This window comes from Electrona antarctica (genome assembly GCF_951216825.1).
Source record: "Electrona antarctica genome assembly, chromosome: 9".
NCBI classification, from domain to species: Eukaryota; Metazoa; Chordata; class Actinopteri; order Myctophiformes; family Myctophidae; genus Electrona; species Electrona antarctica.
The window spans coordinates 43,457,563-43,482,386 of record NC_136790.1 but is presented as its reverse complement, the minus strand read 5'-3'; the positions used below and the strand labels follow the sequence as shown (position 1 = coordinate 43,482,386).

Sequence of the window (24,824 nt, the reverse complement as noted above, 5' to 3'; positions counted from 1 at the left end):
ATTCATTCAAAAGGCGACTGGAGCATGAATAGTGTCCAATGTGGGCTTCAGTTTCATCCAGTGGTGGAAAAAGTACTCAATTGTTTTATTTAAGTAAAAGTACCAATACTGCAATTTAGAACTACTTTGTTACAAGTACGGATTTAAAAATGTACTTGAGTAAAAGTACAAATGTATCAGCATCAAAATGTACTAAAAGTAAAAGTACTCATTGTGCAGAATGTGCCATTTCACAAGTTCAAAATGTGTCCAAATTTTATTGAAAATAGCAGATCTACAAGCTTGCGACGCATTGTGAGCTTGTAGATGCACTATTTTTAAATGGACGAAATGTATAGGGTGGAAGTGGTTACTGTTTTCTAATCAAAATTGCCAAAGTAACAGATTTTGGCTAGTGGAAAAATTTAAAAAAGTGAAAATTGTACTTAAGTACAGTACTTAAGTAAAAGTACTTAGTTACTTTACACCACTGGTTTCATCATGTTCATGCATGTTTCTGTCTGAAGTGAACCTGTCGCTATGTGTCTTTGTTTGTTGTTAGCCAGGATGTACTAATAGCATTATGGAGACTAGCGTGCTCATTTGTCATGATGACCAGCCTATGACATGAGACATGTGTTTGTTGAGGTTTCTACTTTCTATTAACTGTTTGCACCTGTAGGAGTGGCATCCTGAACACACACAGTAAAAGACTAATCGCTGTTGCGTGAACTGTGTTTAAGAAGAGTGCACGTCAAGCACTGTTGCGTGAGCTGTGTTTAAGAAGAGTGCACGTCAAGCACACACCGAGTGACGTTTTCCAATACCGTCAAGTTCACCTCCTCCCACTCCTCGGAAGTCTCTTCCAAACATGCATCAAAGAAGCATAAGCCCTACTTCAAAACCATAACCACAACCATAATTTCCCATCACTTATAATGGGCAAGTGGTTCTTAAACATGCCACAGAAAGAACAGAACGTTATGCATGGGAAACATTCACAAAGGACAAGCACAGTGCACAAAGTGTCCTGTTATGCAATGTGAAATGGTTCAACTCCATATGTTTTGTATACACACGCATTGATAAACAAATCTTGAGTTCCCTATAGGTTACACACTGTTACAGTATCCTTGCGACCTACACACACACACACACACACACACACACACACACACACACACACACACACACACACACACACACACACACACACACACACACACACACACACACACACACCCTACCAGTTGCTTGTCCTTTTCAATGTCATTATACGCTGTCACGCAAATAGGTTTGTTTGAAGTTCTACCGTAGCCGGTTCAGCTAGCTATATGTCTTTTTGAAGGGTTTAAATGTACTGTTACTTTACTATACGGGGACTTCAATACAGTGGGTGAACTTGCATACCGTATAACATGTACAGATATATATGTGCTATAAATGTGAATCAGTGTTGTTTTTGGCAGCAAATTTCTATTTTAGTTTTAGTCATAGTCTCTTCTCATTTAGTTTTAGTCACATTTTAGTCACCTGGAATGTCTAGTTTTAGTTGACTAAATATCATAAGATTTTTGTCGACTAAATCTACAGTTGATTTAGTCGACTAAAATGTGTGTTTGGCAGGCCTTGATGCTGTCGTAATGACTGATTTTACAGTTACTGAAAATAGCTGATCTACAACGCGTTGTGAGCTTGTAGATCTGCTATTTTCAGCATGCAACCAAGTGTAACATGACTTATACTGGATCTCTTGTCCACTAGTCCCTTCCTAACATTTTAGTTTAGTTAATTTGTTGACAAAATCGACTTTTAGTCTTAGTTTTAGACATTATAGCTTAGTTTTCATTTAGTTTTTGTCAGTGTAAAAAGGTAGTCGAACATTTTTCGTCTTAGTTTTAGTCGACGAAAACAACACTGATGTGAACACATGTCGACAAAAGGCACCAGGCTAGTCAAATATGTCATAGTATTATAGATTATTACCTAGTAATGTGAAGTGTTGTATAGAAATATTATCAGCAGGCAGCAGTTGCCATGAGTCACACCTTTCTTTATTGATTGATTTGATTGATTGATTGAAATTTGTATTAACAGTTTGCAAAAGTACAGTACATTTCAAGCACAACTCAATACAAAGACTGTTAACTGTGAGTGGACGACCCAATAAAGCATTACACTTGTTTACAAGAGGGTCCTTCTATATAGCCAAAGAACAGAACAGGAATTCATCATAAAGGAGGTAAAAAAGGAAAAGAAACATATACAGTGAGGGGGAAAAAGGGGTGGGTTAGGGTGGATTCAACATTTACATATTGATAGTATTAATTGAACTACACCATTATACTATAGCTCAATAACTAACACATGTTATGCACACTGTAGGTTGTTTAATATGTGCCACGAGTCCAAGAGGCACTCACAAAAAGAACATTCTAGATTGACTTAACACGTGGCTGTAACGAAATGTCAGTGCGACATTTTCTGTCTTGACACTAGACAGCAGCAGTTGAAGGATTCCTCCCTCGCTGTATGGTTCAAAACAGTGGTGGAAAGGAAGGTTAACTATTAAGTAAAGATTTTTAATATTATTATTACAAAACCACTATAAATATTTCATACATTAGATTTTTTTTCTTTTTTATCCCATCATTTTGTAACCCATTTGTTCACCCAGTGTCAATTATCTAATGTAATCCTGGGCGCTACAATTCCTCTGCCAACCTGGGGGGGAAGCGGACTGACCTCATGCTTCCTTCTATGCATGAGGAGTCCAAGCTGCTTCTTTTCACCTGACAGGGGGGGGGGTTCCCCGGCCGGACGTAGCGCGTGGAAGGAACACATTATTCCGACCAGTTCCTTTCCCCTCCATCAAGTGCCCCGGCTGGCCAGGGGGAGGTAGTTTTAGAGACCAGGATTACTGCATGTTTTTGTGAGGGTACCTACCCTAGGGGACACGGGGAGAACATGCAAATTCCACACAGAAAGGCCGTTCGCCAACCCCGCCTCGGGTATGGGCACTGATGACATTTGAAAAACTTGAGAAACAGGACCTTCTGCATAATGAGTACTTTTTGAGTGGTGCAACCACTCCCTTATGGAGCTATGTGTGTCGCTGGCTGGCTGGGTGTCTGGGTATGAGCACGGAAACAGCATGGTTGTTTTTCACCACCTGTTTCAAACCTAACACACACACAAACACACACGCACATATTAACTTTAAACCAGTAGTAACTGTATACCCAAAAAAAAATGTCTTTGGTCACTTAGCAACTCCAGTTTGTTCCTCCTCCCCGGAGGCCTTGTGGTGTCTGCAGTGTTCCTGTCCCGTCTGGGAGAGCAGAAGGTCTATATTTAAGACTGCCTGGTCTGCGTGTGGACTCAGTGGTATAAGATAGGAGAGATAGGGTCACCAGGCAGTGAGCAATGATGACCCCGGCCCGCCAAGCCCTTACTGTAATCGTTGCTGACGGGAGGAAACCTCATAACTCAATTTTTGAGGTTATAGATTTTTTTTTGCATAAATCAGTGCTATTGAACACCCTTTACTGTGTTGTTTCGAAAATATTGAACCCATGGGAAGTAGTAAAAAGTGCTTTGGACAAAACCTCTTAACTCATTGGACCCTCAAAATGTCTGCTAAAGCAACTTACTCCACCACCTCTCCCCCTCTCATGGGAGAGGGAGTTCTTAATTTCCTGAAAAATGAACATTTTGGAGTTATGAGGTTTCCTCCCGACAGTAGAGATATATATGTACAGTTTACACTTCAGGATCAAGTGAGCCAGGAATTAGTCTCTGTGTGGATCTGTTGCAGGTCACATGGCACGGTGTCGTGGCACGCGTTCATGAACACGAGAATGCCGGAGCGAAAGGCCGATGGAGGACACGTGTGTGTATAATATAATGGGGCTGGAAGATGAAGTAGGGAAGCAGGCAGGTGGACGGATGGAAGAGACATGGGGGCACTAGCCCCATACAGCTTTTCGTCACAACACGTGTCACATTTGCCATTGACAATGAAAGGGGAATTTACGTCATATGTGTCTGAACAAATCTGCATTTTGTGGCAACACAAACTGTATTAAATGCCATTGACAATGAAATGATAAATGTTGGCCTGTTGCGTCCCCCCCCCCAATGTAATACGTGCATGTGCAGATCTTGTTACCGAGGCAGACCGGGGGGTTTTCCAAATCACCCAAATCACTGAATACTCTTTTAAGTCTTCTGCACTGTGGTCAACATTGGTGTCCGTCCAGACTTTTTCCTGGTTGGTTTGCCAAAGTTATGATCTACAAAACATTCTGAGCTTGTACTAGATCGGCTATTTTTTCTATTTTTTGTACAAAATATATGAAGAAAAATCACACCTGTGTGAAGTGATGGGCGCTCTCATCATCGTACATCATCATACATCAGGGTTCCCAGATATAAATGGCATTAAATGGGGGTCAGTAGCCTATGCATGTCAAACTGGGCATCCTTTTCAAATGGGGTCTTGCCCTGAAAATGAATTTTCAGGGCAAGACCTCGACCTTGTGCGTGCGGACTCGGCCCCCAGCCTGGTACCCTAGTCAAAATATGGCCCTTGAGGAAAATTAATTGGGGAACCCTGTCATACATCATCTCATTCCGACCAATCACAAGTTGCGTCCTCACTTTTGTCTTCGGTGTTTGTGTTACGCAATGTTTGTGTTTTCACGAACACTCAAAATTGTCCATTCATTGTCAATGGGATTTAATGTTTGTGTAGGACAAAGTTTGTGTTTGCACACCATGCACTAAAAGCTGGGCATCGCCCCTCAAAGAAAAACAGGAGTTAACTCAAGTTCAAGCAGTGGTTCTTCTACCGATGTATGTACCAGTGCGGTACAAGGTTATTTCAGTGTACTGACTGAGTTACAAAAATGAAATAAGCTGATGCTGCACTGCAGACACTGAAGCAGAAAAAATATGAAGCATCTCATGTCAAGCTGACTTATTCCTGGTCCATTTTTGGTGTGCACAACAATAGCATTCCAGCAGCAGCCCCTTGCCAACAAGCACTCGCTGCTCTGAGTGGTATGTCTGGGCCTGGGGAATAGCCGGAGTTCCATTTGCACACCAACCACCTTATTATCAAAACGAGGGTTCCGCCATACGGGCAGGAAACAGCACAGATCTACAAGATCTTATCTTTGGTTATTTTTGGTTTAGTGCTGCTGTTTTCTCAGGACACTAATGTAGGAGTCCAAATATTGCAGGCACGTTGTTTGATATAATGTATATCTTGGGTTTTTTGTTTGTTTGTCTTTGAGGGCCGCTAGTCCTAACCTGACTCCGCCAGATGGGGCAGCAGAGAGTACACTGTGTTCCTCCCTGCTGCCCCATCTGGCGGAGTCAGGTTACGCTAGTCCCTTATACAGTTTTTGTCCCCAAAAATGTCCACAACACAAACATTAAATCCCATTGACAATGAAGGGAAAATTAACATCATCTTGTCTCCACGTGTCTCATATTTGCCATCGACAATGACAGGAGACATTAGGTCAAATGTCCACAACACAAACATTAAATCCCATTGACAAATTTACATCACCTTGTCCCCAAATGTCCACCAAATATGACGTAAATTTGTGGCAACAGGCATTCTGATTGGCCAGTATGAGATGATGCATGATGATGTATGATGATAAGAGCGCCCCTCACTTCACCCTCTGATACTAAAATCGCAGTGCTCAAATAGTCATTTGTAGATGATTCATAGACGATATGACTGGTCACCTGATAATAAAAGGGATAAAAATGATTTATGGACTGTGCCTATTCGGAATATTTTGAGGTGTGGTTGTTCCTCCGGATGAAAAGCCCTAGTCGCTCATAACTGACAATAAACATGTTTTAATTCACCCCGTGACGGGGAAAACAGACCACACCCTTCTTCATCTCACTCATAAAGTCAATTCTCATGTGCTAGAAATGGGGCGGCGGTCCCTGGAATTGGAATTGCGTAGGAATTTGACAGCAGATTTGATTCCTTCAATAAGAGGCGAAAAGAAATAACGTAGTTATTTGAACATCAGCATCATAATGAATTGCACCAAGTCATTCAAAGAAAATCAGGGGCTGTTAATGTTCCATGCTGACAGATCTAGGTCCAATCAATATATCAGGGCTACATGTGGGACATGAAGCCCTTGCAGCTACAGTATACTGCATGCACAGTGAAATCCTTGGTGTTAATTGAACTCCGAAGAGTGTACAAATGGATCCAAAATGGACCCGTTAAGGATCTGGGAGTTTACACCGACAGCCCATAATAAATCACAACCAGAGCACATGATATCTCCGATGGAACTCGATACAGTATGCATGTATATGTATTGTATATATACATATATTATATTGCCAGCCTTCTCCACGAACGCATTCTCTATCCCCTGGCCTACATACATGCATGTATATGGCAGGCATGCAAGAAGAGGCTTTCGATCGTAATCATCAACCTTCCAGACCTGTATACCAACAAATTAGGGTATGCTCTGGGCTGGGAAGGAAGGGTGTTATATAGGTGCTTTATAGGAAACGTCCACGATGACACAGAGGTTAAAAGAGAGGGGGAACATGAATTGTGAGCCAAAAGGAAGTAAGTAGGCAATATCTCAGACTGGGAGGACATTGATTGGACGCCACGGTCGAGGCCGGGGGGAGGTGGTGTGATCTATAAGGTCCACAGAGAGTCAGACATGTGTGGAGTGCTAATGAGCAACAACACACCATGGATGCAGTGAACAGCCTGCATAGCAGTGTTGTTTTTGGCAGCAAATTTCTATTTTAGTTTTTAAGTCATAGTCTTTGGAATAAAACTTCATTTAGTTTTAGTCATATTTTAGTCACCTGGAATGTTTTAGTGTTAGTCTAGTTTTAGTCGACTAAATATCATAGTCGATTTTAGTCGACTAAATCTAGTCGACTAAAATGTATTTTGCCGATCTACAAGCTCACAAGTACAACGCGATGCGTTGTGAGCTTGTAGATCGGCTATTGTCAGCATGCAACCAAGTGTAAAATTACTTGTACTGGATCTCTTGTCCACTAGTCCCTTCCTAACATTTTAGTCTAGTTTTTTATTTGTTGACGAAATTGTCAATATCTTTAGTCTTAGCTAGGTTTAGTCGTCATAGCTTAGTTTTCATTTCGTTTTTATTCAGTTTTCGGTCAGTGAAAAAAGGTAGTCGACGAACATTTTTCGTCTTAGTATTAGTCGACGAACACAACACTGACACAAAGAACTGTGAGGGGGGAGGGGAGGGGAGGGGAGGGGGGGGGGGGGGTGGCATGACCCATGAGGCTGCTGGCTGGCTGGCTGACTGCTATAGGGTCTATCCGTGCTGAGTAGACAACAATAACCTCAAGGTCAGACCTTATTTGATTTGCCCTGATCCCCACCCCCGCCTCCAGCCCCAGCTCTCTCGGGGAAAAAAATCACACCTGTGTGAAGTGAGGGTGTGGGTGACACAGTCGGGCTCCGAGCCTCCTGCTGCCTTTGTCCTTGTTAAGACTCGGGTTCTGTTCCTTTGACTGACTCAAACCAAAGCTATACACTAGCAAAACCTTTGGGAGAGGTGCCGTGGCTTCATGGCAATAAAGGCCAGATTAGAATACCTTCTCAAGTGCTGTATTGTCATCTTTATTTAGACTACTGTGTGCGTGCAGCCGTGCACTGTAGTTACTGCGTTCCGTCTGTGTGTGGCAGGTATCAGAAGAATCACAATTGTATAGCTTCCCCCAACAATGGTTTTATTTCTGCCATTCCACTAGCGTGGAGACTGTGGTTCGATAAGAGACTGCGTTGTCTCTGACCTCGCTGAGCGCTCCCAACAAACACAGATGGCCGTGTGTGAAGCAGGCAGGGGAGCAGTGTTGTTTTTGGCAGCAATATTTGATTTTAGTTTTAGCTTTTTGAATAGTTTTCCTTTAGTTTTAGTCACATTTTAGTCACCAGGAATGTCTTAGTGTTAGTCTAGTTTTAGTCGACTAAATATACAGTTGATTTAGTTGACTAAAATGTTTTTTTGTCGGGCCTTGATGCCATCGTAATGACTGATTTTACACTTGCTGAAAATAGCCGATCTACAAGCTCACAACGCGTCATAGCGCGACGCGTTGTGAGCTTGTAGATCGGCTTGTAGATCTGCTATTTTCAGCATGCAACCAAGTGTAAAAAGACTTATACTGGATTCAATGGCCAAAAGTCACTTCCTATCATTTTAGTGTAGTTTTTATTTGTTGACGAAATTGTCATAGTTTTAGTCATCATAGCTTAGTTTTCATTTAGTTTCCATTTAGTTTTTGTCTGTGAAAAAAGGTAGTCGACGAACATTTTTCGTCTTAGTTTTAGTCGACAAAAACAAGGCCAGTTGCTGCAAGCACCGGTTACTTCCTCTTTTAAGGGGTGATATGAGGGGACATTCAGTTAGGATGGAGCCATACACCCGAAGGGTACTTTATTCTAGTAATGAAAAGAAAAAAAAACACCATCCAAGATGCCGTCAAGATTTATATTAACTTGCCAGTTGAAATGCTAGTCGGTCCAACAACGAAAAACCCAGGATTCTGTAGCGGCTACTACAGGTTGGTCGTTGCACCTGTTCTGCAGCAGGGAGTGGAATTGGGAGGAATTAAGGTGTTCCTCCACATGCGTTTTATGTCCTTCCAGTGTGTAAGTTGTAACTCCTCACCATCAGGTGAAAATAAGCGCTCCTCACGTTAAACCCCAGCTGCACAGGGTTTTTCGTGCTACATGCACAGGGCAAAAACCACGCGCCTGCAGTTGCTTTCCGCTTTTTTTGGTGGCTTCCATGTTGGCCAGCCACCCGCGCTCTGGGGGGTTTGGGTATAAGGGCGGGGAGGGTGATATTTAATCAAGACCGCTTTCTATCACTGTGTTGATATAGTAATATCGCTGTACTCTGCACCCCTTCCCACCGCTTTGTCCATTAGCTTGAAAGGAAGAGACGCACCCATGTGCCTCCAGCATGGTAGATAGAGATTGCAGGCAGACTGGCAGATGCTGCGAGTGAGTGACCCACTGTTTAATTCTGTCTGCAGAGGATATGCGATGCAGTTGTGGACTCTGCTGACCTCAGAGAGTCCTGCAGCAGGCAGGCAGGCAGGCAGGCAGTGTTTGTGGTCGAGGCAAAATGCAGCACTGGCAGCATTTTTTGTTGAGAACGAACAAGGCTTCAATCACCGCGTGAAGCCAAGCCTGCCTGCCCTGCAGAGCCTGCCAAGGAATACTTCTCCTCTAATTAGACAGTATGCATTCAGTGGCTTCTGAATGGGAACAAAAGGCAGAGTTTTGTGGTCCGAGGCGGATCTCTAGCCCACTCTGGGCGGGAACCCCTGTTGGTGTTTTAAAGCGTTATGTTATGCTTTATATGCTACGAACTTGTAGGTCTGCCATTTTTGAAAAATCGTGAAAATCTTTGAATATATATTCGTTTTTAACGTTTTTAGCTCAAATCCTTGCTTCTGGAGGGTTCCCTGGCTGGAACTACATATTTTCAGATGGGGGTCGGCGGCCAATTACATATATCTTTGGGGGTTCTTGACATGAAAATGTATGAGAACGACCGGCATAGAAACATAGGGTTTTTCAAGAAAACTGTCAGGATTTAGAAGACATTTGTAGAATCGTCCTCAGGTCGAAATGGGCTAGTGACGCACGTTGTTGTTTACCCCACGTTATGCTAGCTAGTGGACGCTGCTGGTGATAATACCAACATGCTAGCCCCGTATCTGTTCCCATGGTGAAGTCAATGTACTTAAGTACAATTTTGAGGTATTTGTACTTTACTTGAGTATTTCCAATTTTCAGTACTTGTACTTCCACTCCACTACATCTCAGAGGCAAAATGTGTACTTTTGATTAGAAAACAATATTAACCACTTCAACCCTATATACATTTCGGCCATTTGAAAATAGCCGATCTACAAGCTCACAATGCGTCGCGTTGCGATGCATTGTGAGCTTGGCTATTTTCTTTTTTTTCAATTTACATTTATTGAATTTTAATCAAACATACATGTAAACGAAACGACTTTAGATCGGCTATTTTCAATAGATTTTGTACACTTTTTGAACTTGTGAAATGGGACATTCTGCAATATGAATACTTTTACTTTTAGTACTTTAAGTACATTTTGATGCCGATACTTTTGCACTCAAGTACATTTAACTTGTAACAAAGTACTTCTAAATTGCAGTATTGGTACTTTTACTTAAAACAATTGAGTGCTTTTTCCACCACTGCTGAGAACGCATCTTTGTCAACTCATAGCTTTAAACCACTTGAACCATTATTTTTTTTAAACTTTAGCTGTTGAAAGATAGCAGATCTACAAGTTTGTACTTGTAGATCTGCTTTTCGTGGAAATGTGTGCAAATCTTTCAATATATATTCTTTCACAGTGAACGATTTTTAACTCATAGCTTTGCTTCTGGGAGGGACCTGGAACAACATATTTTCAGATGGGGGTCAGAGGCCAAATACAGATAATTCTGGGGGTCCTTGAAATGAAAAAGTTTGAGAACCACTGACATAGAAAGGCTGCACATACACAGGCACGCGCGCACGCACGCACACAGTGCCACTCTGCCACTGCGTTAGATACAGCCAGCCATGTGTCTCAGAGCAGCTCAACACAGTCATGCAGGTGCCCATAACGATGTGGATGATGACCTCATGTTATTATCGAATGAATTCATTCTTAACTTCAAACTCTCTTTTGGGAGTCGTCCGGGACGTGAGTGTTCCCCATGGGAACAGACAGGTCTCCATTATAGGCGCCGTTGGTCCCAAGCTGACAAATGCTGCCTGATTAGTGGTCATTATTACGCAATGCCTTTGTGTGATAGCAGTGTTGTTTTTGGCAGCACATTTCAATTTTAGTTTTAGTCATTAGTCTCTTGAATAGTTTTAATTTAGTTTTAGTCAAATGGAATGTATTAGTTTCAGTGGACTAAATATACGATTTTAGTCGACTAAATCTACAGTTGATTTAGTCGAACAAGAGCAGGCCTCGATGCCGTCGTAATGACTGATTCTTTCACTTGCTGAAAATTGCCGATCTACAAGCCTTGTAGATCTTATATTTTCAGCATGGATCTAATTGTAAAATGACTTATACTGGATCTCTGGTCCACTAGTCCCTTCCTAACATTTTAGTCCAGTTTTTATTTGTTGATGAAATTGTCAGTATATTTAGTTTTAGTCATCATAGCTTAGTTTTCATTTAGTTTGTCAGTGGAAAAAGGTATAGTCGACGAACATTTTTCGTCTTAGTTTTAGTCGACGAAATCAACACTGTGGGACCCGTTGGTCCCAAGCTGACAAATGCTGCCTGTCTCTATCAGTGGTCATTATTAAGCAATGCCTTTGTGTGATAGATAGATAGTACCTCTAGGGAAGTAGTGCTATGACCTGTCAGCAGAGAATAGAAGCTTTGTTCTAATTTACAGTAAAGTAAAGGCCGTTTTACTCATGCCCATAATGCTCTTTTTTTCTGTTCACTGGCAATTGTATGTATTTGATTATCAACCTCCTAAACCCCTCAGTAAACATTCAGAGATTTAACTGATTTTTGACCAGGCATTTAAAATACAAAACCTATTCCTTAAAAGAAAAAGAACAAAATCATTCATTCATTATTATTCATTTATGGATTCTGAGCTCGAGTCTGTAAGATTTTGCTAAATGAGTGATTTCCCTGGAGCCAGCCAGCGCTGCATGAGAAATGAATGAGGCTGTTATTAATGTCAAGAAAAGCCACACAGTAGGGTCTGCTATGCGGCAAAGAGACCCCACCCCTCATGGAGGCTATTGAATCAAAGAGACCCCACCCCTCATGGGGGCTATTGAATCGGCGTTAACCACCCTATACAGCTAGAATGATCCGTTTCTGCCTTAAAGGGACACCCTTTTTGCAAAAAAATATATGTTAATGACATTTAGAAGATTTAGAACACTTTCCTGGGGGTCTTTATGTGTGTAATATGTGGTTTTAGATATTTTAGATTTTGTCATGGACACTGGGCTCACTTCCTTCCTGGACTACAATTCCCATAATGCTTTGGTGCACTGCTCCTCCTTGTGGATAGGGGGAGGGCTGTCTTACTGAGACAACATGTAGTCCAGGAAGTAAGTGAGCCCAGTGTCCATGACATCAGAGACACTGGGCTCACTGCTAAAATCTAAAATATCTAAAACCAAATATTACACACATAAAGACCCCCAGGAAAGTGTTCTAAATCTTCTAAATGTCATTAACATTTTTTTTTTTTCAAAAAAGGGAGAAGTGTCCCTTTAACCCATTTTGACCTGAGATCAGATTCTAAAAATGTCTTCTACATCCTGACAGTTTTCTGAAAAAGCTATGTTTCTATGTCAGTCGTTCTTCGATTTTTCAAAAATAGCAGACCTACAAGCTCATAGCGCGCCACTCGGTGGCGCGCTATGAGCTTGTAGATCTGCTATTTTTCAATAGCTAAGGCATAACATAATGCTAACACCAAAAGGGGTTAAGACTACCCCATGAGAAACCGATCCTCTTTCAAAAAAAAGGTGGTCTGGAATTCCATTCTTGGACTTCAGACAAAAGGGAGGGGGAGACAAAAGAGCGTCAGCGGGGTGGGAGCTGGGCGGGAGCCCGCATTGTCAAGGGCAGTGTGTAATCAGAGCTGAGATTATACCGTCCCGCAAAGTACCATTACCCTGTCTCGGGGCACCCTAGAGGCCATTCCATGCTCTATACAGGGGTTCTCAACCCGTGGGTCGCGACCCCTCGGGGGGTCGCAATTTTTTTTTAGGGGGTCCCCAAATTATTTTCCAAAAAAAAAAAAAGATTATTATTTTTTTTTTTTTATTCACGATTTTTCAAAAATAGCAGACCTACAAGCTCATAGCGCGCCACTCGGTGGCGCGCTATGAGCTTGTAGATCTGCTATTTTTCAATAGCTAAATTATAACAATGCTTAAAACACCAAAAGGGGTTCCCGCCCAAAATGTTTTAAGGTTATTGTAGCAGTCAATTTAGATTGGGGGTCGGGAGGGGGCGGGGCGGGGGTCCCGAGACATTGCCAAAGCATTTCCGGGGGTCCCCGGCCAAAAACGTTGAGAACCCCTGCTCTATGATATACTGTTGTCATACGAACGCAGAGGCCTGAATAATGGCAGATGTTTGGGTTCGATACTGATCCCGTTTGTTTTTTGTAAACCCATTTAGACCTGAGGACGATTCTACAAATGTCTTCTAAATCCTGACAGTTTTCTGAAAAAAATATGTTTCTATGTCAGTGGTTCTCAAAGTATTTAATGTCAAGGACCCCCAGAATTATATATAATTGGTTGCCGACCCCCATCTGAAAATATATTGTTCCAGAGACCTCCCGGAAGAAAAGATATGAGTCAAAAACGTTCACTCTGAAATAATATATATTCAAAGGTTTGCGCCACATTTTCACGATTTTTCTAAAATAGCAGACCTACAAGCTCGTAGCGCGGCACTCTGTGCTAAAACGCTAAAAAGTCGTATTCTTTTTTAATGACAGATGTAGCCACTACGATCACAAATGTCCCAAGAAACTAGCAACTCAGTCTTCTGCGCTCTCGGAGAACAGAGCAGCTGATTTCTTTCTTTGTTTTGATTAGGTGTTCTTATACATACTGTCGTTTTAAGCACGTCTAGAAAGCTGTTTCAACCAATCAGATGGCTTCCTCGACACGACCTCTTGTATAATATTTATTCAAGCAGGCTTTGTACAGATGATAGAGGACACGATGGTGTTGAATGGTGGCAGCTAAGTGATGAATGATGGAAATTATGATTTTAACCCATTCTGACGGGAACCCCTTTTGGGTTTTAAGCATTATGTTATGCTTTAGCTGTTGAAAAATAGCAGATCTACAAGCTTGTAGGTCTGCTATTTTTTTAATATATAAATATATATATAAATCTTTGAATATATTCTTTCAGAGCAAACGTTTTTAACTCAAATCTTTTCTTTTCAATTGATTGATTGATTGATTGATTTAAGTATTTATTAACAGTTTGCAGAATTACAGTACATTTCAAGCACAACTCAATACAAAGACTGTTAACTGTGAGTGGACGACCCAATAAAGCATTACATTTGTTTATAAGAGGTCCGGTCCACCTTGTTCAATTCATCAAAACATTTAGAGACGTACAAATACACTTCTATTTAGCCAAAGAACAGAACAGCACATCTCCAGGAAGAGGCAAAGTGTTTGTGTGTGCTTCCTACTGTACGTAGGCCTACCTATATAGTATAGCCACAGGTGTGTCAAATTGGTCTGATTGGGCCCCACCCACCACCAAACGAGGTAATCTAATTGGTCTGATTGGGCCCCACCCACCACCAAACGAGGTAATCTAATTGGTCTGATTGGGCCCCACCCACCACCAAACGAGGTCATATCTGCTCGAATCTTCCATTCTTACCTCACGCTGGTCACGCTAAAGTCTCTCTAGAATCGTTAATATTCCAAACGAGAGGCATGCTGAAGTCAGAAATGAAGACAGAACATTGTCCTTCTGGTGAAAACCATGGAGAGTTCCCTAGATCAGGGGTTCTCAACACATGTGCTGCTGCACACGTGTCATCATCAATCTGTGCAGATTACCGATGTCGTCAGAAAAGTCGAACAATGGCAGATATATTGTCCAAAGTCGATAAATCAGTCTGTACGTAGACCGTGCTGCTCAGGGACGTGCACACATACAGTAGACATCAAAGGGGGCTTCAGCCCCTGCCCTTTTACCCGTTAAAACAACTGCCCTTTCCAGACCACGAATGCAGCATTTTAGCCTGGCTCCAGCCCTGAATCGCTAGCCACGCCCATTAAAATATGTTCTGGCGATTCAGGTCTGGAGTCTCTGCCTACGGCTGCATCAGTGTCGTTCGAAAATCCGAACGCAGCAGCTGATTGGCCATCAGCCCCGTCACTCAACAGCGTCAGACAACAAACATGGCTGCCCCCACTGCGGTAACTCACGACCGCATCAATCTGGCTATTACATCGACGTATGATAAATAGTTTCTTTACAGACACGAGAGGTTTTATAAACATCATCATCCGTTATATTTTACCGCTTTTGTTTACATGCTAGTAGCACTCGTTGGCTGTGTTTGTTTGGTTAGCAAACGGGTTAGCCATAGCCTCATGATTGACAACAACGTCATCTGCTTTCCTACTATTCTGATTGGTTGGTATGAACCAATCACCGAAGACTGTCGCCTTGACGACACCCATCCCATAAACTGCTGCCGTGGGGAGGGCTTTCAGTCTGAATAATTAAGTTAAACAAAATGAAAATTCAGAGTGTCAGGCTAGCAGCATTTACTATGGTGAAAGAAATGCAAAAATGCCACTCCTTTCCATGCCATCCCGGAAGGCAGCATTCAGGAGAATTGCTGTTTTTCCCGAAGTCTCATGTACTGCTATTTTTCGTCCAAAATTGCCCTCTTAACGGGATGTTTAGCCCCTGTCCCTCTAAGGCTGAGCTCACACCTTTCATGCAATTCTCTGTGCTCGTTGGGTGTTGTGTCATGGCCGCCCAGCGGCCCAATGCATTTCCAATGGAGGTCACATGGTTTGACCCAACATTGTGTTGTGTGAGGGGGAGGGGCGGACGACTGCGCCCCTCCCCCTCACACAACACAATGTTGGGTCAAACCATGTGACCTCCATTGGAAATGCATTGGGCGGCCATGACACAACACAACATGCATCCAACGAGCATCCAACGAGCAGAGAATTGCATGAAAGGTGTGAGCTCAGCCTTACACTCTCTGCTGCTAGCAGTGCTGATGCTGTTGGTTGTGTCTGTGTGTGTTGCAGATGGGAGGAGGAACTGTCCAGACGAGAGCTGTTGGAATCCAAGGTGGAGACCATGGAGGAGGTAGGCTAAAACCTAATCCACATCAATCACGCTTCCCACGTTACACCATACTCCAGTGGGTGTAATACTTCTACTCCACTCCATCTCAGAGGCAAATATTGTACTGTTATATTGAAACTTTAGTGTACTGGTTACTTTGGAGATTTGGATTGTGACGCGACGCATTGTGAGCTTTGCTATTTTCAAAAGTTATTATACATTTGAAAACTTTAAATGGGACATCCTGCACAAGAGTACTTTTACTTTGGGTACTTTTTAAGTACATTTTAATGCCAATACTTTTGCACTTTTACTCAAGTATATTTTTGAATTCCAGACTTTTACTTAATAATAATGAATTGCATTTTTATAGCGTTTTTCCACGTGCTCAAAGCGCTTTACAATGGTTCATTCATTCATAATGAGGTGAAGCGGCGAACGGTGCCAGCGTCCTCACTTCCCACGTTCACACACCAATGGTGGCGAGCTCACACCGACCGACTCATTGGAGGCAATGTAGGGTTCAGTGTCTTGCCCAAGGACACTTCGACATGTGGACAGGAGGAGCCGGGATTCGAACCGCCGACCCAGGGATCATTGGACGACCTGCTCTACCTCCTGAGCCGCAGCCGCCCCGAGTAATGTAGAACTACCGGAGTAGTTCTACATTACATTGCAGTATTGATACTTTTACTTATAAGTAAAACATATGAGTACTTTTTTGTCCACCACCACTTCCATTCTCCCAAGCAGTTCAACAGCCCAGTCTAATGTGATGCCTTGCAGAGAATTACAGACCAGACATCGAGGTCAGCTGCTGCCCGATTTATACTTAGACGCTCACAGGTGGCGCGCACTGAAAATAGCCAATCGAGTCGACAAGCTAACAACCTGTTGCATACACATATGGCTATTTCGGTGCTAGCAGGGTCTCAAGCCACCGTAAGCCAGAGCCAGACCGCGGCACAACTATCTCCAGACTCTGGGAAAAAGTGTAGCAAATTTAGTTTTCAAAATATATATTATTTGTATTGACTGCATGTGGTGTTAATTACCGCGACTCAAAAGTCTCCGTTTCATGAGACTGTAGTCCAAAACACTACGGCATTATTAACGCTACACATCAACACTATTATGGTATTATGGGCTGTCATCTCCATGACAGGCTTGTTGAGGTAGAAAGATTGTTGATTGGGGTCATTGAGAGTTCAGAGTGCTTTCATCTGATCAGTGTGCTAGTGGCTAGAAGCAGCACTTTCAGTTCTTTGCAGCAGATTTTGCAACAGTAGAAGCCTATAGATTTCATGTCAATGAGTGAAAATGGCATGTTCAAAGTTCGTCACATATATGCCATATCAGAATATTACAATATCCACAATTCCAGATGATATCTAGTCTCATAACACGACATCGATATAAGATCCATATATACTGCCCCAGCCCTACTACTCTACGGTTTACTGTATAAACACACTGTTTTATTCTCCATGTCAGCTGAGTATGAGTGGTCCGTCCGAGCAGACTGTCAAAGCCAGAGAGATTTGTGTCAGAGCAGAAAAGCACATTACAGGGAGGGAGCCTGTGTTGGGTGGTACCAGATATTAATAAGGTGATCTATCAGAGGCACTCTACCACAGTATGTTATGTGTCTGTGGACAGCAGACACTGGACGTAGATTTATAGGCCCGTCTAGGGTTAGCATGACATCTTAAAACAGGCCATGCTCTCTCACACACACACACACACACACACACACACACACACACACACACACACACACACACACACACACACACACACACACACACACACACACACACACACACACACACACACACACACACACACACACACACACACCCCCCCCCCCCCCCTCTTCTCTCTTTGCTTTCCTCTGCTCTTGAACAAATCGATCGGTCGGCAGCATCTGTGTTATCTTGCTCTCTGGGTCAGCAAAACGGCGGAGATCCGTCCCAGAAGGGGTTTAACCTTTTAGAGCACACTGCCAGATGTTATGCTGAGTATGGGAGAACGAGAGATATACAGAAGCTAATCATTTCAATGCAACACAGACATCTCTCATAAAGAGGTATTCTGAAACAACGTTTTGATTATATATACCTTTTATTGTTGTTACTTCTCTATTACCACCTTTCTGACTTATTGTTCCATTCATAGCTGCGCGTTACATTAGTATCAGCTGTCGGTGATACATTAGGTAAATTAAACTAGTATGGACTAAATAAATGATAAATAAAAATGTATTTCAGCCTAACCACTTCTTTCACCCTGGCGTCCCCATTTTGGGCATGGCATTATAGGTGAAGGGTTATTGCGATAATAGCCAACGTAGTAGATCTACAAGCTCACAGCACTTGGTCACATGTTTTGAGCCTGTAGTGTAGATCAGGGGTTCTCAACGTTTTTGGCCAGGGACCCCCGGAAATGCTTTGGCAATGTCTCGGGACCCCCGCCCGCCCCCTCCCGACCCCCAATATAAATTGACTGCTACAATAACCTTAAACATTTTGGGCGGGAACCCCTTTTGGTGTTTTAAGCATTGTTATAATTTAGCTATTGAAAAATAGCAGATCTACAAGCTCATAGCGCGCCACCGAGTGGCGCGCTATGAGCTTGTAGGCCTGCTAGTTTTGAAATCTTTTTTTCTTTTTTTTTAAATACTTTGGGGACCCCCTAAAATAATTTGGCGACCCCCCGAGGGGTCGCGACCCACGGGTTGAGAACCCCTGGTGTAGATCAGTGGTTTCCGAAGTGTGGGGGAATTGGGGGAACCACATTGATTTTACAATATAAATTGGGGGTCCCAGAGATAGAAATGCCATTAAATGGGGTCCGTAGACTAATGCGTTGAGAATCACTGCTAGAGCCATACAAATCATCTCTTATGGGGGTCCCTGGCATATCTTTTCAAAAGGGGGGTCGACGAGCTAATTAGTGTCAATTTGGGGGTCCTTGACATGGAAAAGTTTGGGAACCACTGGTGTAAATCGTATACTTTCACCGTGCGACACCGTCAAACGACAAATTATTGGGCTATTTAAGTGTTTTAAAAAAATCTCACCATAATGTGAAGTGAGCAGTGCCTTTGGAATATTTTTTACTTTGAACCTCTTACTAAGCTGGGATGTCCAGATCTTGTTATTGCAGGCTGACCAGGCCATGACCTTCCTAGTTTGATGACCAGATCTTACCATATACCGGAAGTCTGGGAAATGTGGCTTTTCAAAATAAGAGCTCAACTGGGAAAAATGCTGGCGTGAATTAGATCCTAATTTGTCAATAAATGCTAGCGCAGTACAATAAGTGTTAAGTGTATTTTATAATCCCGTCCGTACAGAGAGCCCAGGAGTCGTCTGAGTGTTAAGTGTATTTATTATTTTCCGTACAGAGTGCCCAGGAGTCGTCGGAGATCCAGGACCAGCTCAACGACAAGGTGGACAGACTGAAGGCAGAGCTGGTGGTCTTCAAGAGCCTGATGAGTGACGTACGTATATTCACCTCTCCTCCTCTAGGGGGCAGCGCTTCTCAACCTTTGGATTTTAACCCATTTTGGGGCGGGAACCCTTTTTTGTGTTTTAAGCATTATGTTATGCTTTAGCTATTGAAAAATAGCAGATCTACAAGCTCATAGCACGGCACCGAGTGCCGCGCTACGAGCTTGTACGTCTGCCATTTTTGAAAAATCGTGAAAATGTGGCGCAAATTTGGAATTTATATTCTTTCAGAGCGAACGTTTAGAAACATAGGGTTTTTCAGAAAACTGTCATGATTTAGAAGACATTTGTAGAATCGAGCTCAGGTCTAAATGGGTGAAGGATGGAGTGCCCCCCCCCCCCCCCCCCTCCAAAAAAATTAAATAACATGATCAAGTACTATGATTATACTAGGAGGATTTTTATTTTTTATTTTTTTTCAAAGTGTACAGAAAGTGTTAAAATTATGTTTTTTATGTGGCCACACCCACCAGTTCATGAAAACGTTTTCCCTCCCATTCACAAGTTAATTGACTGTAGAACAGCGTCCCTCCCGATAACGAGTTACGTTTCCATTGTTTAATTCACGTTTTAATACGTTTTAAGACTTACGGGGGTTTCCATCGGACGGAGTGGGATAGGAGAATCATCCGCTGAAGAGTTCTGGGTGTAAGAAGGCCTAGTAGTAACCTGCCCAGTTTATTGGTAGCAGGTTTCAACAATTTAAGTTTAGTTTGAACATACAATTTTTTTCCATTTTCTCCCTCACCCCATCCCTCCCCCCACAGTTATCGTCATCATTAACACCATGGAGGCCGGTGGCGGAGATCTCCGTCAAGTTCAAGGTCATGGTCAAGTGCCCAAGCCAGAGATTGATAAATAGGACGGAGATTAATGATATCAAAACCGTCCGCATCGCTCCACAGCCTAGGAGCGCTTGTTGCCCAATCCGATATCGAAAATGTTCCCTGCCTGTTTAGCGGACGAAAACGAAAATCTTAAAACGTTCATAACTCGTGATCTCTCCCGTTGTTGTCGATCGACTCTAGAGTGGTGTGGCTATTGTTAGCTGCTACACAGACATTCACAACAACTTCCTGTGCGCCGGTAAAAGTGGTCCGGGCGCTATAAATGATGGGCACATGGATTCAATGGATTAAATAGGTCCGGGCAAGCAAGGTGTTAAATCAATGTAAAAAAAATAACAATAATGATTGAGTATAGACACAAAAAGTCCAGTTTGTTTTTGAGAGGTCTGCAGCTGTTTTTTTAAATGAGAGGTTGCTCACGCACCACGCGGTGCATGCATAGTCGACATGACATTGAATGAGCTCCAGCTAGTGTCCTCCTCGCTTGAGACGTTGCCCTCTAAGATAGCACTCTGGGGTTAATTATGTCTAATCCCATCTCACACAGAAGAAGTCAACAATCCTTCAACTCAAAAACCTTTTGTGCTTCTGGCAGTACCATCAGCAGCAGCAGTGCCAATTATGTCGGTGGCTTCTGCTGCTTATAATTATAACTGTACTGTGAGAGAGCAGTTGTCAATCATACTAAATCACATCTAGGCAGACGGAGACAGCCATTGAGGCCGCTGCCTTCCTCATTAAAGATCCAGGAGAAGAATGTTATTATCGTCGTTGTGCCGGGCAGAACACTGCGATGTCCAAAACTCTTACTTTTCAGGAAATAGGGGAGGTGCGGGGTTCCAATGGATCCTATGCAGTTAGAATTTAGTCACAAGCTCTTCTGAGGACTGAGGCCGATTGTCTTCTAAATCCTAACAGTTTTCTGAAAATCTTTCTATATCAGTATATCAGTGGTGGTGGTGTTTTTATATATATATATATATATATATATATATATATATATATATATACAGCTGTAATACACTGCAGCTGGTGTCAGGATGAATATATATATATATATATATATGAGATGATGATGTGTGATGATAAGAGCGCCTCTCACTTCACACAAGTGTGATTATTTTCCTTTTAAATAGCAGATCTACAAGCTCACAGTGTGTTTTGAGGTTTTATATTATTCCCTGTAGCATACATGATGATGTCAGACTCAAAACACTGTGACTAAAACTAAAATCAAAATTAGCTTCCTTCCTCCCGTTTGCAGGAAATGACCGACCTGGACACCAAGATCCACGAGAAGGCCATGCGGGTGGACATGGACATCTGCAGGAGGATAGACATCACGGCCAAGCTGTGCGACGTGGCTCAGCAACGCAACTCAGAGGACATGTCCAAGATGTTCAACCTGAGCCCCGCACGCTCGCTTCCAGAGAGGGTGCGTCTTCTTGTCTGTCTTGTCCGCTAAGAACAGTAGCCTGCAGGCCTATAGCCAGCATGCTTTCTGGTGGTCTAGAGGGGGGGGGGGGGGGGGGGGGGGGTCAAAGGGTCTGCCACTTGAATTAAGGTGACTTGATTGATTGACCTAAAAAGGTCATCTCAAACCCACAATGCAATACTTTGTTTCCAATAGTGTTGCGTCATTAGTTGTCCCATTTAGGCCTGACGTCGAAAAAAAATAATAATTATCTTCTAAATCATTTTCTGAAAAACCTCATGTTTCTATATCAGTGGTTCTCAATATTTCATGTTAAGGACCCCAGGAATTATATGTAATATTCCTCCGACCCCCCATCTGAAAATATGTTGTTCCAGGGACCTCCCAGAAGCAAAGATTAGAGTTAAAAATGAAATAATATATATTCAAAGATTTGAGGCACATTTTACGATTTTTCAAAAATAGCTAAAGTATAACATAATGCTTAAAACACCAAAAGGGGTTCCCGCCCATTAAATATAAATAAATACATTTAAAAAAAGCTCCCAATTCCATATCCACCCTCTATGTATTATGACTTTGACAGAGCTGTGAATGGGACTACTATGGTAATATATGCTTTTTTTGAGGAGAAGTCAGCAACTCTGCAAATGAAATGACCGTTGCCGATGGGGAATCGATACGTCGATGCTCCACACACACAGTCACACACACACACACACACACACACACACACACACACACACACACACACACACACACACACAGAGCGGCGAATGCTGAGACTTTCTTCGCTGCACCCAAGGTTATGATGACATGGCACGATGTACGGGCCTAGCCTCGGGGCACCGATAGTACGGGCCTAGCCTCGGGGCACCGATAGTACGGGCCTAGCCTCGGGGCACCGATAGTACGGGCCTAGCCTCGGCACCGATAGTACGGGCCTAGCCTCGGCACCGATAGTACGGGCCTAGCCTCGGCACCGATAGTACGGGCCTAGCCTCGGCACCGATAGTACGGGCCTAGCCTCGGGGCACCGATAGTACGGGCCTAGCCTCGGGGCACCGATAGTACGGGCCTAGCCTCGGGGCACCGATAGTACGGGCCTAGCCTCGGCACCGATAGTACGGGCCTAGCCTCGGCACCGATAGTACGGGCCTAGCCTCGGCACCGATAGTACGGGCCTAGCCTCGGGGCACCGATAGTACGGGCCTAGCCTCGGCACCGATAGTACGGGCCTAGCCTCGGCACCGATAGTACGGGCCTAGCCTCGGCACCGATAGTACGGGCCTAGCCTCGGCACCGATAGTACGGGCCTAGCCTCGGCACCGATAGTACGGGCCTAGCCTCGGCACCGATAGTACGGGCCTAGCCTCGGGGCACCGATAGTACGGGCCTAGCCTCGGCACCGATAGTACGGGCCTAGCCTCGGCACCGATAGTACGGGCCTAGCCTCGGCACCGATAGTACGGGCCTAGCCCTCGGAAACACAGACGTTTTTATTTCCAGGGAGGAAAGAAAAGTCTGGGTCCGAGTCCACTTCAATTCGGCATAGAGTAGCGCAAACATCGCTCACTCTCTGCTGATTTCTGATCATCTGCACCTTTGTTAAATTGATGCGAACACGCACACACGCACACCTGTACACACACACACACACTCCTCTCTCTCTCTGTCGCTCTAATTAATTAGTCTCATGTCGCGCAGCTGCGTCTAGATTCTCCCGGCGGATCCTGCCGGGAGCTGCCTATGCCATAGAAAGCATAGGGGGACCCCAGGCTAGTACGGGCCTAACACCTAACGATCACCAATGAGCAATGAACGCAAAATTCATAAGACAAAGTGCGCATTGCGTAGATTCATATATGCATTAAGTAAAATCTGTATATATTTACATGTCTCTGCTGTCGGGAGTAAACCAATTAAGTCCAAAAATGTTCACTTTTCAGGAAATGAAAAATATATTTTTTTCAGGAAATGAAGAAAAGCTTATATTTAAAAAAAACAAAGCAATACTGCCTCATCAAAGTTGGTGTTGTGACTTTATATATTGTCATTTACTTCCCATTGGTTCAATATTTCACAGACGTAAAGGGTAAAGGGAAGAAAAAAAAATCAAAAACCTCAAAACAATTGAGTTAGGTGGTTTCCTCCCGACAGCAACGATATGATGTTGTGTGTGTGTGTGTGTGTCACAGGGAGCCATGGCGTGCTGCAGGAGGAAAGAGCGCAAGGCGGTGTCTGACGAGGACAGCTCTGAGATGGACGCCGACCCCAGCACGTCAGAGGAAGAGCCTCCTGGACCGCTCAACATCACAGACGAGATGAAACGCATGCTCAACACGCTGTACGTGAACCCCCCCGCACACGCACACGCACACACACACACACACACACACACACACACACACACACACACACACACACACACACACACACACACACACACACACACACACACACACACACACACACACACACACACACACACACACACACACACACACACAATGATGCACTGCTGTGACATACAGTAGGTTCCTGCAGTGCATCAGCGTTGTTTTACTCTGCTGCCATCTAGTGTCGACATGGAGTCGTGCTTCTAGAATGGGAACATTCAGCCCGAAACCCTTCATATTATGAATATGACAGACCACGCAACCATCATAATTAGTTATGCATAATTCACAAAGCCACGATGAAATAGTAACAGGACAGGGTCTAATAATAACGACATGTGCTCCCATATGGCCTGGTATAATCTATTACATCAGTCATCTGTGACTGATGTACACGACGCAACGCGTTTTTGCGACGCGGCTATTTTTGCTATATTTGACGTGTAGTTTTGCCCACCCCTGACTTACACTATGGTTTTTCAACCATTTTCATATCAAGGCCCATTATTTATCTATGCCATTTGATCCACGGACCACCATGTGATGACATTTAGCCTCTCAGACCCAAGAATAAAGAATATTTTGTTATTGTTAATTCTTAATTGACACACAATTCCATGCCGTTGGCAAACGTTGATCAAAATAACAGTTCTTCTACATTCTCTAATTGTGTAGACTACTTGCAAATTAAGTAATGCAG

The 24,824-nt window shown here is 43.3% G+C and overlaps 1 protein-coding gene across 3 annotated transcripts in view; it reads left to right on the top strand.

The window, feature by feature from the left end:
* The window catches only part of iffo2b (intermediate filament family orphan 2b), a 51,019-nt gene that overhangs the window by 19,998 nt on the left and 6,197 nt on the right, over positions 1–24,824 (top strand). For 2 of the 3 annotated variants that reach the window (XM_079509508.1, XM_079509506.1), the window contains exons 2-5: positions 15,888–15,948; positions 19,337–19,432; positions 21,555–21,725; positions 23,924–24,072. In XM_079509508.1, coding sequence (XP_079365634.1) covers positions 15,888–15,948; positions 19,337–19,432; positions 21,555–21,725; positions 23,924–24,072 — 477 coding nt within the window. Of the gene's footprint in view, positions 1–15,887; positions 15,949–19,336; positions 19,433–21,533; positions 21,726–23,923; positions 24,073–24,824 lie in introns of all 3 variants that reach the window. The other variant, XM_079509507.1, reaches the window with a different exon arrangement.